Source organism: Pelobates fuscus, chromosome 3, assembly GCF_036172605.1.
Source record: "Pelobates fuscus isolate aPelFus1 chromosome 3, aPelFus1.pri, whole genome shotgun sequence".
Taxonomy (NCBI): domain Eukaryota; kingdom Metazoa; phylum Chordata; class Amphibia; order Anura; family Pelobatidae; genus Pelobates; species Pelobates fuscus.
This window is the reverse complement of record NC_086319.1, coordinates 269,104,244-269,120,663: the sequence shown is the minus strand read 5'-3', so window position 1 is coordinate 269,120,663 and position 16,420 is coordinate 269,104,244. Positions and strand designations below refer to the sequence as shown.

General features: G+C 43.7%; 1 protein-coding gene across 1 annotated transcript; it reads right to left on the bottom strand.

The window, feature by feature from the left end:
* Positions 1-291: 291 nt before the first annotated feature.
* On the bottom strand, positions 292-15,830 carry STC1 (stanniocalcin 1). The gene is made up of 4 exons (XM_063445534.1): positions 15,661-15,830; positions 12,518-12,660; positions 9,611-9,822; positions 292-1,288 (listed from the first exon to the last, which is right to left on the bottom strand). The coding sequence occupies exons 1-4, from the start codon at positions 15,779-15,781 to the stop codon at positions 1,033-1,035; spliced, it is 732 nt and encodes a 243-aa protein (XP_063301604.1). The 5' UTR covers positions 15,782-15,830; the 3' UTR covers positions 292-1,032.
* Positions 15,831-16,420: the final 590 nt, after the last annotated feature.

Sequence of the window (16,420 nt, the reverse complement as noted above, 5' to 3'; positions counted from 1 at the left end):
CACCCATCGAACATGCCAGCAACACCCATCGAACATGCCAGCAACACCCATCAATGGCTTACTCAGGAATTAATTTATTTATTGCTGCAGCCGAAGTCTAAGCTCCACGAGAAAATGGACTACCAAGGTTATCATTTACTGGATTATATTGTAGATTGCGGTTTTGTTTTTAATTATATCATATTTGATTGTGTTTGTTAACCTGGCATTAATATTATTATATATTCATTTTTCTTGATTTTGTATATTCATGAAACAAGACTCTAATCAGCCAATAAATATGCCAGTTGATATAGATAAGTGTTTGCCATTTATTAAAAAGTATATTTATCATTAGGTGAACAGAAGATAGAGAATTTTAAATGCTCAGATGTGGAAAACAAAAGCCAGCCTCTTGCACGCTGGTATACATCCTGGTGTCAGGATGCTAAACATGAAATTTACATTCTCTATAGCAAAACTTGCCTTTAACGATTTTATGAACAAACCAATATTCTGGAAAAGATCTTGCATAAAACCAGGTCCAGTAATAGAACTAAGGCACATGGAGGAGACATTACCCCTCTAATACTGCAGAAGGAATCATCTGTGACATACTTGGACAACAGATACAGAATGTTCATGCAAAAAAAAAATCTAAATAAATATTAAGGTAACATTAGCTGTAGTTTGGAACCCTCTCTCCCCAGTGGAGCATTAAAAGAAGTTTCATCTTCAACACTACAAAATAAAAAGGGTAACGCATGGAAAACATGGCAGCAAAACAAGTAGAAACCCCTCTGAAGTATATTTCTTATGGGCTCTCTGATCACCCCAAAATAAATAGTAATTAAAGGAGATTGAACCATACTCAACGCATAGCTCCTTCTAAAAAATACATTAATTTTCAATCTAAAAAAGCAAAAAACAAACAAGACAACAGATAAACTACTGCTACATTTAAAATGTTGAAATCCAGAAAGGAACATGTAGTCCACTTTTATGTTACCCCTCTCAGTACTTTCATTTACACCTTTTCCGCCAGGACTCCTGCTAGTCCAATTCCAAGGAGTCGTGACCAATTCCTGCACCACGAAGGTTGGTTCGGTAGACCCGTAGTTTCTGGGGGTCCACGTTTCTCTTGCGGTTGAAGTCTGCTTTGGGTGGAATCTGGGGACACCTGTCACCGTGCAGAACTTTAAAGAGGCTAGCTAGATTGGGTCCAATCTGATCCATTAAATTGTTTTTCACAGCAGTAGCTGTTTCTTCATCACAATCCAGTAGGCTGCCCAGCAGTTTGTTGTAATACCTGTATTGAGACAAAGGTTGGCACTTTAACAGATCTATGGACTCTTGGATGGTTAAATGGCTTGAATGAGCCAGGTAGTTTAATACTAGATGCACTGGATTTCCACATTTGATTTTCTAGAAATAAAATCTCAGTAATCTTGACAACCTATGAGATTATGCTTCCATCCAACCTTTATTTAAGATCAACTCTGACAGAATCAGGTTGATCAAAAGCCCCCTATTATTTGTAACTAAGAGCACCCAAAAAGCTTTCCCCTAAAGACTGCATAATCTGTGTTAAATGAACAAAATTCTGCTCCCTGAATCAGAATGCATTGTTCCACTCAATAAATATAGAGCGGCATTGTTTTTCAAGTGTGAATTAGAAGTTACAAGAAGTAAAGAGGGGTTAAACTTTTACAACTACAGGTAAGTAGACTTATGGCTAAAACAAACAGATTATTCCATATTTATGATGCTGTGGGTGACCAATGAATGAACAGCACCTGGGTAGTGAAGACAGCTATACCAATCATAACATTTTAAAAAAAGAACTGATATTTCTCAGAAAGTGACAGCTTCTCAAGTTGTTATCCAGTATAAGTTATTAAGCACAAGGAACCTTGTGGTTTTACGTTAAAGGAACACTATAGTCACCTAAATTACTTTAGCTAAATAAAGCAGTTTTAGTGTATAGATCATTCCCCTGCAATTTCACTGCTCAATTCACTGTCATTTAGGAGTTAAATCACTTTGTTTCTGTTTATGCAGCCCTAGCCACACCTCCCCTGGCTTTGATTGACAGAGCCTGCATGAAAAAAAAACTGGTTTCACTTTCAAACAGATGTAATTTACCTTAAATAATTGTATCTCAATCTCTAGATTGAACTTTAATCACACACAAGAGGCTCGTGCAGGGTCTAGCAAGCTATTAACATAGCAGGGGATAAGAAAATCTTAATTAAACAGAACTTGCAATAAAGAAAGCCTAAATAGGTCTCTCTTTACAGGAAGTATTTATGGAAGGCTGTGCAAGTCACATGCAGGGAGGTGTGACTAGGGTTCATAAATAGTGATGTCCCGAACGGTTCGCTGGCGAATAGTTCCTGGCGAACATAGCGTGTTCGCCACGGACGGCGAACATATGCGATGTTCGGTCCGCCCCCTATTCATCATCATTGAGTAAACTTTGACCCTGTACCTCACAGTCAGCAGACACATTCCAGCCAATCAGCAGCAGACCCTCCCTCCCAGACCCTCCCACCTCCTAGACAGCATACAATTTAGATTAATTCTGAAGCTGCATTCATTTTTTTTTTGTATTATTATTTTTTGTTGTTGTGTTTATTATACATTATCCTCCATAGCCAGTAACCTGTGTTTATTATACATTATCCCCCATAGCCAGTAACCTGTGCTTATTATACATTATCCCCCCATAGCCAGTAACCTGTGTTTATTATACATTATCCCTCCCGCATTTCTGGACTTTTCTGGACTTTTGTTGCAGCCGCTTGGTAGATAACTCCCTAATTCCCACGGTATTAGGGAGTTATCTACCAAAAGGCTGAAAGACCTAAATTGGTCTTTCAGCTAAATTTACTAATACCAAGTAAAAATTACTTAGTACTGGTAAATTGTGCCCCTACTCGCAATACCGCCTGTGGCTGCTCACTGTTAAAAAAAATAAAAAAGGGTCCCCCTCCCTGAGCAGGTGGGGGCCCTAAAGTAAAAAAAGGGGGGCGGACCTAATGTCTTCCCCCCGGCCCCCACCCCTGAGCGACGGGTGGGGGCCCTAAATACAAATGGGGGGAGACACCTAATGTCCTCCCCCCTGGCTCCCACCCCTGAGCGGTGGGTGGGGGCCCTAAACAAGAATAAAGGGGGACCTAATGTCCTCCCCCTGGCCCCCACCCCTGAGCGGTGGGTGGGGGCCTAAACAAGAATAAGGGGGGGGACCTATTGTCCTCCCCCCTGGCCCCCACTCCTGAGCGGTGGGTGGGGGCCCTAAATGAAAATTTAACCCCCCTCCCCCCAGGTGACTAGGGATCCCCAAACCCCTAGTCACCCCCCAAAAAATAAACTCCTACCTACCCCCCTCACCCTAAAAATAATGAGGGGGGACCATTTAACAAAGTACCTTTAAAAATAAAAACACACTTACCATTCGATGTTTTCTTTCTTCTAAAATCTTCTGTTTTCAGCCCCAAAAAAGGCCAAATAAAAATCCATAATAACCGACGCAATAAAAAAAACAAAAAAACGATAGGTCCTCACCCCCTTTTTTTTTTACTTTAGGGCCCCCACCCGCTCAGGTGTAACAGTTAGCAGCTACAGACTGCTCACTGTTTAATAGACAAGCCCCTACTCGCGGTATAGCGAGTAGGGGCATAATTTACTTATACTAAGTAATTTTTACTTAGTATTAGTAAATTGGGCTGAAAGACCGATTTAGGTCTTTCAGCCTTTTAGTAGATAGCTCCCTAATACCATGGGAGTTATCTACTTATTAATTCCTGTCATTACACTGACTGGCTTAGTAACTTACATTTTATATGAATGTGTGTTACTTGATTGTTGTAAATGTTGCAAATGCTTACAGCTGAATCCTGTATGTTTGTATACTTTTTATTTGAAATTGTATACAGTGTAGCATTCTTCTTCTTTCACTGGGTAAGTATATTCGTACTTAAACAATACTGTGCTTCGGAACTTCGGCACTTTGACACCTCGGAACTTCGGCAACTTCGGCACTACTACACTTCGGAAATTCGGTAATTTCGGCACTTCAACTATTCAGACATTCGGAAGCACCCGAATGTCCGAATTATCTGAAATTCGGCCGAATTTTAATTCGGACCGAAACAAATTGCACATGTCTAGTATATAGTGATCATGATTTTTAGCAATATCCAATATTTTTAAGGTGGTCCCAGTGCCACCACTCATATCTAGTGTCACAATAGCTTGCATTTAAAAAAACAAAACTTTTTTGACTGTAATATAATAGCAGTCAGTTTCCTTCACATGTGTGCGTTTCAGGGCCTGCCAGGGCACAGTGTCACACCAGTGCAACTCATATCTGGTGTAACAGTAGTGTACATTTAAAAAAAAAAAAATACAGGGGGCTTGTCACCTTTCGGGGACCCTTGGTGTTGTACGTGGCTGGGTGGAGGAAGAGACCTTCAATGACATCAGTGAGGACAAGGAACGGGACATGGCTAGCTTGGTATCCAACCTTGTGCAAATGGGGAGTTTGCGGTTGTGCTTTAAATGCCTCCTTTTGGCAAACAGTGTGTCGTATCCTCTACAAGCTAACATCACGGATTCCTTGGTTGCTTCTGGAGCCCCGGCACAATCTGCTTGAGACTCCGTTAAAAGGATTATGTGAAAAGGTCAGGAATCGTTTTGTAAGGTTTAAATGGAAGGAGCCCAAAATGCAGCAGGTAGTTCGAGAGAGTCACCAAACTAAGTACAAATAGGGAATGAGCAGAGACGCAGTCGGTATAGCCAAAAGGTCTGCAGTGGCAGTACAGGTTAACAAACAATATAACAAGAAGAGGGTCAGATACCAGGTAATAAAAGAACGCAGGATAAGCACACTAGAGCGGAGACACCACCTGCTTTTGACCGCCCTCTATCCCTTTAAGAGAGTGCCTTCCTGGCGCATGCATGCCTAGGAAGGCCAGATCTTGCAGAGACTCAGTCCAGCCACCACACCTAGCTGGGGAAACCTTTTCCTGCGAGATTGAGGGCCGTGATGAGAATGCGACATCGCATTTCTGAAGCAAGGAATCAGGCTTGCTACCAATTTGTGGTTTCAAATTGATAGGACTGTTTCTCAGTGGTGTACTCTGTGTCGGTGTCTCTGCAAGGAGAGAGGGAGACAATGTAAGCCCGGGAAAGTGTTGGAACCTGACAGGTTTCTTGATAGAGTGTGTATAGCAAGTGAAGATTGTAACGGCACCCCCAGGCATAAAAGGGGTTAAACCGCCGTTTAGAAGATCTTCCCCTTCCAGTCAGTGGCGTCGCTGGGGGGGGGGGGGGGCAGAGGGGGCCATGGGGGGGGGCAGAGGGGGCCCCCCTACATCATGCTGTGGCCCCCCCAAATGCCAGCAACTTGCTGGCCATGTTCTTACATTCTATTCCCTCGGACTGTAACAGTCTGTTACAGCCCGAGGGGATGCAGGGCAGAGGAGCTGGAACAGTGCTGGGTGATTTCAGCACCCAGCAGCTTCCCCGGCACAGGCCCCTCCCCCAACCGAAGCCCCGCCTTCCGCACATAAGCCCCGCCCCCGCCTTTAAGCAGCAGCCAATGCTGCTGCTGGAAAGGCAAGAAGATGGCTGCCTGACCCCCAGCAACAGGCTCCAGTGACAGGTAGGCTTAATGTGCTTGTGTGTGTGTCTGTCTGCTAGTGAGGAAGCTTGTGTGTGTGTGTATGGACTCGGCAGTCCCTGTGTGTGTGTGTGTGTGTCTGTCTGCTAGTGAGGAAGCTTGTGTGTGTGTCTGTCTGCTAGTGAGGAAGCTTGTGTGTGTGTATGGACTCGGCAGTCCCTGTGTGTGTGTGTGTATGGACTGCGCAGTCTGTATGTGTGTGGGTGTGTATGGACTGCGCAGTCTGTATGTGTGTGGGTGTGTATGGACTGCGCAGTCTGTATGTGTGTGTGGGTGGACTGCACAGTCTGTATGTGTGTGTGGGTGGACTGCGCAGTCTGTATGTGTGTGTGGGTGGACTGCGCAGTCTGTATGTGTGTGTGGGTGGACTGCGCAGTCTGTATGTGTGTGTGGGTGGACTGCGCAGTCTGTATGTGTGTGTGTGTGGACTGCGCAGTCTGTATGTGTGTGTGTGTGGACTGCGCAGTCTGTATGTGTGTGTGGACTGCGCAGTCTGTGTGTGTGTGTGGACTGCGCAGTGTGTGTGTGTGTGTGTGGACTGCGCAGTGTGTGTGTGTGTGTGTGACTGCGCAGTGTGTGTGTGTGTGTGTGTGACTGCGCAGTGTGTGTGTGTGTGTGTGGACTGCGCAGTGTGTGTGTGTGTGTGTGGACTGCGCAGTCTCTGTGTGTGTGTGGACTGCGCAGTCTCTGTGTGTGTGTGGACTGCGCAGTCTCTGTGTGTGTGTGGACTGCGCAGTCTCTGTGTGTGTGTGTGGACTGCGCAGTCTCTGTGTGTGTGTGTGGACTGCGCAGTCTCTGTGTGTGTGGACTGCGCAGTCTCTGTGTGTGTGGACTGCGCAGTCTCTCTGTGTGTGTGGACTGCGCAGTCTCTCTGTGTGTGTGGACTGCGCAGTCTCTCTGTGTGTGTGGACTGCGCAGTCTCTCTGTGTGTGTGGACTGCGCAGTCTCTCTGTGTGTGTGGACTGCGCAGTCTCTCTGTGTGTGTGGACTGCGCAGTCTCTCTGTGTGTGTGGACTGCGCAGTCTCTCTGTGTGTGTGGACTGCGCAGTCTCTCTGTGTGTGTGGACTGCGCAGTCTCTCTGTGTGTGTGTATGGTCTCAGCAGTCTGTGTTTGTGTGTGTGTGTGTGTGTGTATGGTCTCAGCAGTCTGTGTTTGTGTGTGTGTGTGTGTATGGTCTCAGCAGTCTGTGTGTGTGTGTGGTCTCAGCAGTGTGTGTGTGTGTATGGACTCAGCAGTGTGTGTGTGTGTGTGTGTATGGACTCAGCAGTGTGTGTGTGTGTGTATGGACTCAGCAGTGTGTGTATGTGTGTGTGTGCATGGACTCAGCAGTGTGTGTGTGTGTGTATGGACTCAGCAGTGTGTGTGTCTGTGTGTATGGTCAGCAGTCTGTGTGTGTGTGTATGGACTCAGCAGTGTGTGTGTCTGTGTGTATGGTCAGCAGTCTGTGTGTGTGTGTGTGTGTATGGACTGTATCAAGGGAAATGTGTTTGTTTTTTTAATAATCCTTGGTGGAAAATAATGAATTCTCCACCAGGGATTATAAAAAAAAAAAAAAATATTGTGTTGGGGCGGGGCTTAACATGCGGCAGGGGTCAAACTGCGGTGAGGGCGGGGTTAAATGTGCCCCCCTACTTTTGTCCCTGGCCCACCATGTGCCCCCCCTAAAAATGAATCTTAGAGACGCCACTGCCAGAGATACAGGCACAGCTACTGTAGAACACCAACCCCCCGAACTGAATACAAGGGAATGCTCCAAACTCCCGAACCGCATACAAAATAGCACTCCAAACTCCCGAACTGGAACCTCACGAATAGCTGCTAGCAGACGAACAGGAAAAGCACCCAAGCGGCTTACACTCCTGGCAATCAGTCTCTAACAGCATACAGTAAATCTCCCCAAAGACGAGACAGAGCTCCGTGTTGTGGCTCAAGCAGTGGTCTGGTTTATTCAGGCCTACCTGCCCAGTATTTATGCAGATCTCCCACCTGATGGACACTCCCCTAGGGGACCACATGGAAGACTGTAACACAGACAGACATATCACATTTCAGACACACAGAAGTAAAACATCCCCACAATGCATCCTAATTTCCCTCCCTCTATCCTGGAGATAATTGGGAAGTAATCCAATTATCTCCCAGGACAGAGGCAAAACTCCATTATACACGTGGGGACACAAATACAGTAAAATACATTAAAACATAATATTACATTTATTACACAAAACCCATACATGTCACATATCCCCAGATAGCTGGGATCTGAGCACACAAAACTACCGAATAGCGCTCAGATCCCATAAACATAGTTCAATTGCCATGGAGCCAAAGTCTTTAATTGCATGAATAGGCTCCATGGCATAGCTATCTGGTCAAATACATTCCCTTAGTAAAAGTCCCGATCCATCCGGCGTTCGGCTAAACAGCCACGAATAGAAGCAGGGAAGGCTGGAGGTTCAGCGGTGCCTGCATGTAAAAGTGTCTGCTTTTAGTGCACTGATTCCGGGCTTAGCACCGCTGTACGTCCGGGGAGCTCCATAACACCGCCACCTAGCGGCCGCTAAGTGTAATCGCGGTCACCCAGTAACAGTCAATTAAGCTGCGGTTAACCGCAGCTACTGGGTGGTCAATTGACTGCACACGCTCGTTAAGCCACAGTTAACCGCGGCTTCAGGGAGGTAGATTGTCGGCACACGCCAGCTTCTGGGCAGCCAATTAACAGTGCCTGCCGGCTCCCCACGGCTCTGGGGAGGCTAATAGAAGGCGCTTTGTGCGGTAGACTAAATCTACCGAACGGCTGTGCAGAAAGGCATGAATAAACCTTTCTGCACAGTAAAATTAACTGTTTAACTGCTGGTCCATAATCCAAAGACAGCAGGCGGGCAACCAGGCTCCTCCAATGCAATGTGGCGAGATTGGTCTCGTCACAAAGATTATTTCACGTAGCAAGGAAAATATTGCAAGCTCTCTTTCATCCTCTTTAATGGATGGCAACGTTTATCTTTCCATGCTGAAGGGCGCTAACTCTTTTTGCCATCAGCCACTATTTCACTTTTTTTTAAAATAAGAGATATGTATAATATCCATTACCCACAACTCACAAATACACGCAGTGCCAAATATGTTTGTGAGAATGAAATCATGTAAATTTAAACACTGATGCATGCAAATAGTAATAGAAATTGTATCATATACGTAATGTGAACAAGATAATTAATGGTATAGTACTCATTTATTGTTGCAACAAATGATTTTAATCTTAATTTCCAGTAAGCTTACCACCAATAATTTCATAAATACATCATTGTCTCGTTTAACAGTAACAAAGGGGTGATTGAATTGTTCAAGGCTTCTTTTGTAGGACAATTGGTTTAGTCACTGTATATACAGTGAATGTGACAGCAAAACCCATGTTTCAATAAATCAACTTGTCTGAGCTCATTGCACAACACTGAGATTATGTCACACAGCAATCCGACATACATCAATGAATGATGCACAATAAGAAGGCGAACCAGAGGTCTGGAAAATTATTTAATGTTGTGTTTTCTGGCAATATGTAAGATCTGTGTGCAATGTCTATGCTAAAATGCTTTGAAATCGTTTTGATGGGTCTAAACGGATACATCTGGGATTAGCTTGGAAACCCATGGCATTATGGCAATGTTAGCTAGATAGTTCATTTTTGAATTGTAATATAAATTATAAGAACATTATATAAAACATTATGCTCCTCTCAGTGTCACAGAGTTCTCTAAACTAACAAAAACAGGCACGTTCCCACCAGCGGTGGGGTCATGCAGACGGTAGTATGTGAACCGGTTTTGGGTACTAACTTGGGTTAAGAACAAGTAACTAAGAATTTGATTCCCCCCCCCATTTATTAACTAGGTTAAAGCCCAAGTTTGAAAACCAGATAGTGAAAAGAAGAACGCGGTTCTCACCTGTTTGAAAAGTGTTGGGGTAGATTTAGAACCTCAATGATGGCTTCGGGATTATAACGGGCCACAATGCAGATATCCAGCTTGGTGTAACAATCCACTTGAACTTCTGATATCAGCCTTTGCAAGCTGGAACACCTTCTAATGGCCATGAATATTTTAGCATTTATACCATTGACTATGCACTTCAGACTCTCCTTCACGAACAGCTTACCCTGTAAACAGAACATATTAGACCAGGTCACTATGCTTTCTATGAGCACGGATGTAACGTGTCAAAATCAGCTGCCAATTGTATAACTTTTGTCATGACACGTCACATGATATATCAGAACTAACACACTGTTCACATATATTCAGTCAATCTATAGATTTATATTCCACTGAAAATGTACAGCAACTCAATGCTATACTTCTACTGTTGCAAGCAATTAATTCAAATTGAGGTGGTAATTGACCTATCACAGTAGACCCACTTATCTACACTGCCTCTTCTTGGCCGCAGCAATTATCAGGAAGGATTGGGTCAGGTGCCAGTAATAGGCTGAGAGCTGGACCATCGTGAGACATATGCTTTCAAATGTTTTAACCGTATAAGGTAAAAGTGCCCATGGACTCCCATAAAGATGTAATTGAGATTAAATCATTAGGGGGATGGAGTGACTTTTTTGTCAGATTTTAATTAACCCCTTAAGGACCAAACTTCTGGAATAAAAGGGAATCATGACATGTCACACATGTCATGTGTCCTTAAGGGGTTAAAGGAACACTATAGTGTCAGGAAAACAAATGTGTATAGTGTAACGTGTTAAAAACATGTTTTAGGTGGCCAGTCCCACCTTGTCCCCTTTAAAAAAGTATAACTTACCTTTATTCTAGCGCCGCGTGTGTCTCATCCTGGCTGGCTCTGTCCCCACACCATCTCCTTGGCTGAGATCATCATAATGATGATCTCGGCCAATCCAATGCTTTCCCATAGGAAAGCATTGGGAGACTAATGCACATGTGCGTCAAAAGACCATGTCGCGCCAATCAGCATCTCCTCATAGAGATGCACTGAATCAATGAATCTCTATGAGGAAGGATCAGCGTCTCCATGCAATGTTTATGCTGCACATTGTACAGCACTGATCCAGAAAGCACCTCTAGTGGCTGTCTGAGTGACTGTCACTAGGCAGCAATTCTTTAACCCCTTAAGGACCAAACTTCTGGAATAAAAGGGAATTATGACATGTCACACATGTCATGTGTCCTTAAGGGGTTAAACAGGCTGTGTTACATTGCATGGACAGGCTACAGAAACCATTATATTAAGTTGTAGTTGTTCTGGTGACCATAGTGTCCCTTTAATCTTAAAGGTAGCTACTGATTTTTTTAAGCGATCATGTCTTACTATTTTAAATGTCATGCTGGGCATGTCAGACAAAGCATGTTAATTGGATTAACCTCTGCAGTACTGTATGCAAGGAGCATAGCGTTCTACTGAAGGAATGGCAGAGAGTATGTACAATTATACAGCATGCCCACGCATGTAAATAACATATTTGGTTATTATTTCAGGGGAATATTACAGAAGATAACTCATGCTCACATATTCAGAACCATAGGTAGTAGCAAATTCTTTTTTTTAAGCTTGCTCCACTCAAAGTGTAAAGAAGGCATAAATGAGGCAGGGTATCACAGAGCTCCTTAAAATGGGGCGGTGCCCCTGACAAAGCGAATGGTGAGAATTAAAAAGAAATGGACTTTTTAAATACACAGATCTTTGTGTGGATAGTCCTTCTCATATGGAACATACAATATATTTTATATGGATTTTACTGTGAAAACAAGGATGGCTGTACAAGGGTGGTGGACAAGGGGTTGGTCGGCTGGATCATTAAAAATGAGACATTACTGGGACCGTGCGGCTGCAAACAGTCCAAACTGGCTTCTACTTGCTGGTGCGCACATAGGGCTGCCTGCAAGAGAAACAGCTGATTATGTCCATCAACATCCCACAGTGCGTGCTCACAATAGACGTAATTTTTGCACAGTAGTCACATTAGTCTGTTGGGAACAGAGCTCCAGGCTGACTAAGCCACATGTGTAAAGCACGGCACATATAGATTGCTTGCATCATGACCACTTCTAAAAGCAGAAGTGTTTAGTCTGCAGGACTCATTGTAACCCCTCAACGAATGCACGTCGGACTGAGGAGAAAGGGGTGATTGGGCGGGTTAGAAAAAATGGTACATCACCATTCTAGTTAATAACAGTATTGTTTTAAATGTTGCTGCTAGAGCTAAGGCCATGATTAGAGTTGACTTAGGGGTGGCATAGAGTTTAGCTGTTCTGCAACTGGACTGCAACTCCCATCAATCTCTGTCATAGTTACATAGCTGAAAGGAGACTTGCGTCCATCAAGTTCAGCCTTCCTCACATATGTTTTTGCTGTTGATCCAAAAGAAGGCAAAAAACCCAGTCTGAAGCGCTTCCAATTTTGCAACAAACTAGGAAAAAATTCCTTCTTGACCCCAAAATAGCAGTCAGATGTCTCCTTGGATCAAGCAGCTATTAGCCCACTAATTAGAAATTATATCCCTGTATGTTATGTTTTTGCAAGTATTTATCCAATTACAGTTTAAACATCTGTATAGACTCTGACAAATGCCCACAATCCTAAAATGTCCCTACACCCTCCTAACCTTTAACATGCCCCTTACCCAAAGCTCATATAGTATCTGTGTACTGAATGGGTACACTGTTGTACCCAGTGTCATTATACAGCACATACAGCATGAAACCCATGCTGTAACAAACCTAGTCATTCACAGTATATGGGGCACTTGAATTGTCACCAACATCTTCAGATACCTTTTATTGATGGATCCCATAATGAATCTCACCTTAGTTAGAAAGTCACCCTACCTGAGTGTCAAACTTGGCAGCGCTGTACAGGAAAGATTTGCAGATATCATACAATCCATCTGTGTCACAGGTCGTGTTTTCCAGGCAAGCAAAGGCTCCACAGCCAACTTGCAGAGCTCCATTCAAACAGCGAATAACTTCCACTATAGAAAGAGACCAGGAGAAGTCTTAAAATGGAGCTGGAAGCCAAGACTTTTTACCCCAGTATAGAGGGGTTAATATAGTGATCCGACAATGCCATGTGTATGGAGATCAGTGTTAATTTTGTTGACTACATTTAAGTCAACAAATCTTTTTTAGATTTAGTCGAGTAAAACAATTCAGATGGCTAAAATACGACTAAAACTTAAATGGTATTTTAGGCCAAAGACTATGACTAAAACTAAACTGAAATTTGCCACCAAAATTAACACTGATGCAGATATATCAACTACACTACTTGATGCAAGTCAGCATGTTTACCAGCTCAATGCTGCTAGAACCCAGTGACCAACAGGCAGTAAAGATTCAGAAAGCATTGGAAAGATCTATAACATCAGCACGCCCCATAACCTACCCCAAAATATCTGTTCAGGGCTCACTTTAATACATGAGCAGCAGAAAGACAAAAGTGTCCATATAGAAAGTCATTCTGATCCAAACTTCATTTGGTTCCCATGGTGATTATATTACTTTTAGAACCAAAATTACTTTTTTCACTAGGGCTACCCAAGTATCATTAATGTAGAAAGACCTACACTAAGAAGGTACATTAGATATGAACGAACGTTTTAGTCGGTCATTGCAGTGCAGTGCCTCCAGTGGCTGCCAGTGTAAAAGTCACTGAAGGCGAGTTTAAACCCTCAAGGTAAACATTGCAGTTTCTGTAAAACGTCAGGGCCGCCATCAGGTGGTGACAACCATGACGGTTGTCACGGTTGTCAACCGTCAACCATGACGGTTGTCATGGCTTCCAAGCAGGGCCCTGGATATACTTACCTTCCCCTCCAGCACTCTCGCAAGCCACAGCAGTCAAGCGTTGCCGCGGGTTGTCATGAAAACGCTCCGCGGCACGCAATGCATGCTGGGCTCACATAGGGCAGTGGCTGGCAGGAGGGAGAACGTGGAGGCAGTCTGCTGGGCTCCTCCTTGCTGCCCCAACAAGCGGAGCCACCGGACCATCAGGGAATCCAGTGCCCCCCTCCCTGGCTACAGGTAACAGGCAGGGAGGGGGGAATACATCTTTTTCTTAATTATACAAATTCTACATAAAAAAAAAAATCCCAGCAGCATTTGTCACACATCCACCACACACACACACCAAACAGACAAACTGCATCCACTACACAACCACACACATCCTCCACTACACAACCACACACATCATTCACTACACAACCACACACATCATCCACTACACAACCACACACATCATCCACTACATAAACACACAAACTGCATCCACTACATAAACACACAAACTGCATCCACTACACAACCATACACATCATCCACTACACAACCACCACATAAACACACAAACTGCATCCACTACACACATCATCCACTACACAAACACACACACAGCATCCACTACACAAGCACACACACAGCATCCACTGCATTCACTACACACATAATCCACTACACAAACACACACTACATTCACTATACACACACACTGCATTCACTATACACACACACTGCATTCACTATACACACACACTGCATTCACTACACAAACACACACTGCATTCACTACACAAACACACACTCTGCATTAACTATACACACACACACACACACACACTACATCCACTACACAAACACACACTCTGCGTTCACTATACACACACCGTGGGCTGTGTCAGGGGCCCCAAACTTTCTGGTGGCAGCCCTGTTAGTGGTCATTTACCACCAGGTTATATAATGCTTACAGTGACTGACAATGTTCCCATGACAGCCACACAGGACACCAGTAAGAACCAGCAGGGCGCCCGCATTAGCTGCTGAATCCAGTGAGCTGTGCCCGGCATAGTATTCCGACCACTACATGTGTTGATTTAGAAGATTAGTGTCTTACCAGCACCCCCTACAGGAGGCAGTAATACAACAGCACACTAGGAGTACACTGAGCATCATATCACCAGGGATACTGCAACATGGATACATTCATATGTTGGGGAAATGGTTAAAATACAGCTGTATAAAACAGGGATTCTGATGTTACAGGTATTTGTGTATATTGTCCTGTCTTTCCCCAACTGTACAGAATATGCAACACTGCTAGCAATCACAATAAAATAATAATACATATAAGTCACTAACAGAGCTGTATTAAGTTCTGACGTCACGGCTGACACCAGCCAGTTAAAGGTTTAATAATGATACAGATTCGCCCTTTTAGGTACAAAGGGATATAAATAATGCCAGCATCACTTGGTTTTGATTTAAACAACCTTCCAGAGCGATGCTGACTACATAGACTGTGAAGCATATCAGGACTAGGTATATGGGCAGGGCATGTTTTACAGTGATGAGGATAGAAAAGTCACACATTTTGCTGGTATGCTTGAAGCATGTCGCATGCATTGCAGGTGAAGGTTTGCCAGTGATAAACTCCAGATTTTGCCTAGGAGTGTCAATGGAATAATCTAACCATTAATGAAAGTTATACCCCTCAGATTTAGCCTTACCAATACCACCCTCTTTAAGTAAAAGGATAACACATTTCATACCAAGAATGGAGCAGAGAGAAGACTTTGACTAAAGGAGTAGTGGACTGAAAGTCTGGACTCCCAGCAGAGCCTATAGTATACAATGCAGGTAATTAAAAAGCCTTTCTTCATTTCTCAGAAGTATTTCTAGTGAGAAATCTTAACAGAATACAAGTCACTTTATATATTAAAATATATATTTTAGGTGACATGGTGCAGACTGGGGAGAATCAGCTCATGCAGCATATCTTTAATCAGACATCTCAGTGCAACATCCCCTCAATAACTGGAGGATTTTCTAATGTTATATAAATGTCAGGACCACTTTCCATTCCCCAGGTAACTCTAACCCTGTTAAAAAAGACTGACAGGCATCATTACGTCCTCTCTGCCTGCCCTATAACATGCATCTTCTCCAATCTCCATCTCTCAATCTGCCCAATTTACCTGAGTTGTGGGCTGCCACCCTGGCCTTCCTGGTGCCCAGGGAATCATTCTGCTCGGAGTCGGTTTCTGCACTCAGGGAGCCCACCAGGAGCAGGACAATGAGACAGTTCTTGTAGACCATTCTCTGTGTCTGACTGTTCAATAGGACCTTGTCTGCTGGGAGCTGGGTCTGGGCTCACTACATTTATACACATGACTAATCTGCAAAATGCATCAGCAGCCAATCAGGGCTCTCAGTCCACCAGCCAATTACCAGCAACACTCATTCATTAAAAAAAATGAGAAGCCCCCACCTGCAGGTTTCCCAGCAATTTAGACCACCTGACAGAGCACAGTGCCTTCCGATTAGTGTGTGAATAATGTCCCATACTGTGTGCTTGCCTTCCTGCATGTGTCTGACTTTGTCCTTAGTTTTCATCAGCTTTCACGATGACACCAGTCAGCCTGAGATGGTTATTAATTCATCCAGAGTACCACATATTACGTTTCAAACAATGGGGGTTATATATAAAGGGCAATTTGGGGGAAAAATTCTATAAGAGGGACAGTTACCATAGAAACAGAAGGGATGCTCCCGCTGACAATTCCACATTTCGAACTTTGTCCCATAACTCTTCTATATACATCACGCCTTATGTATAAATGGCTTTGGGATGGGATGTTTTTGGGCTGATGTGACATTTTGCATTTTATTCACTGCATACTTTGGAGCAATATATTAATGATTAACCCTTGAAATGGTTTAATAGTCAAAATAATT

What these genes read in the sequence shown, in the direction of transcription:
- STC1 (XM_063445534.1), bottom strand. Translation starts at nt 15,781, where the DNA reads ATGGTCTACAAGAACTGTCTCATTGTCCTGCTCCTGGTGGGCTCCCTG. An exon ending in GGTGGCAGCCCACAACTCAG is followed by an intron (nt 12,661 to 15,660) that starts GTAAATTGGGCA and finishes CTCTTTCTATAG; the next exon opens with TGGAAGTTATTCGCTGTTTG. An exon ending in CCCCAACACTTTTCAAACAG is followed by an intron (nt 1,289 to 9,610) that starts GTGAGAACCGCG and finishes GTCTCAATACAG; the next exon opens with GTATTACAACAAACTGCTGG.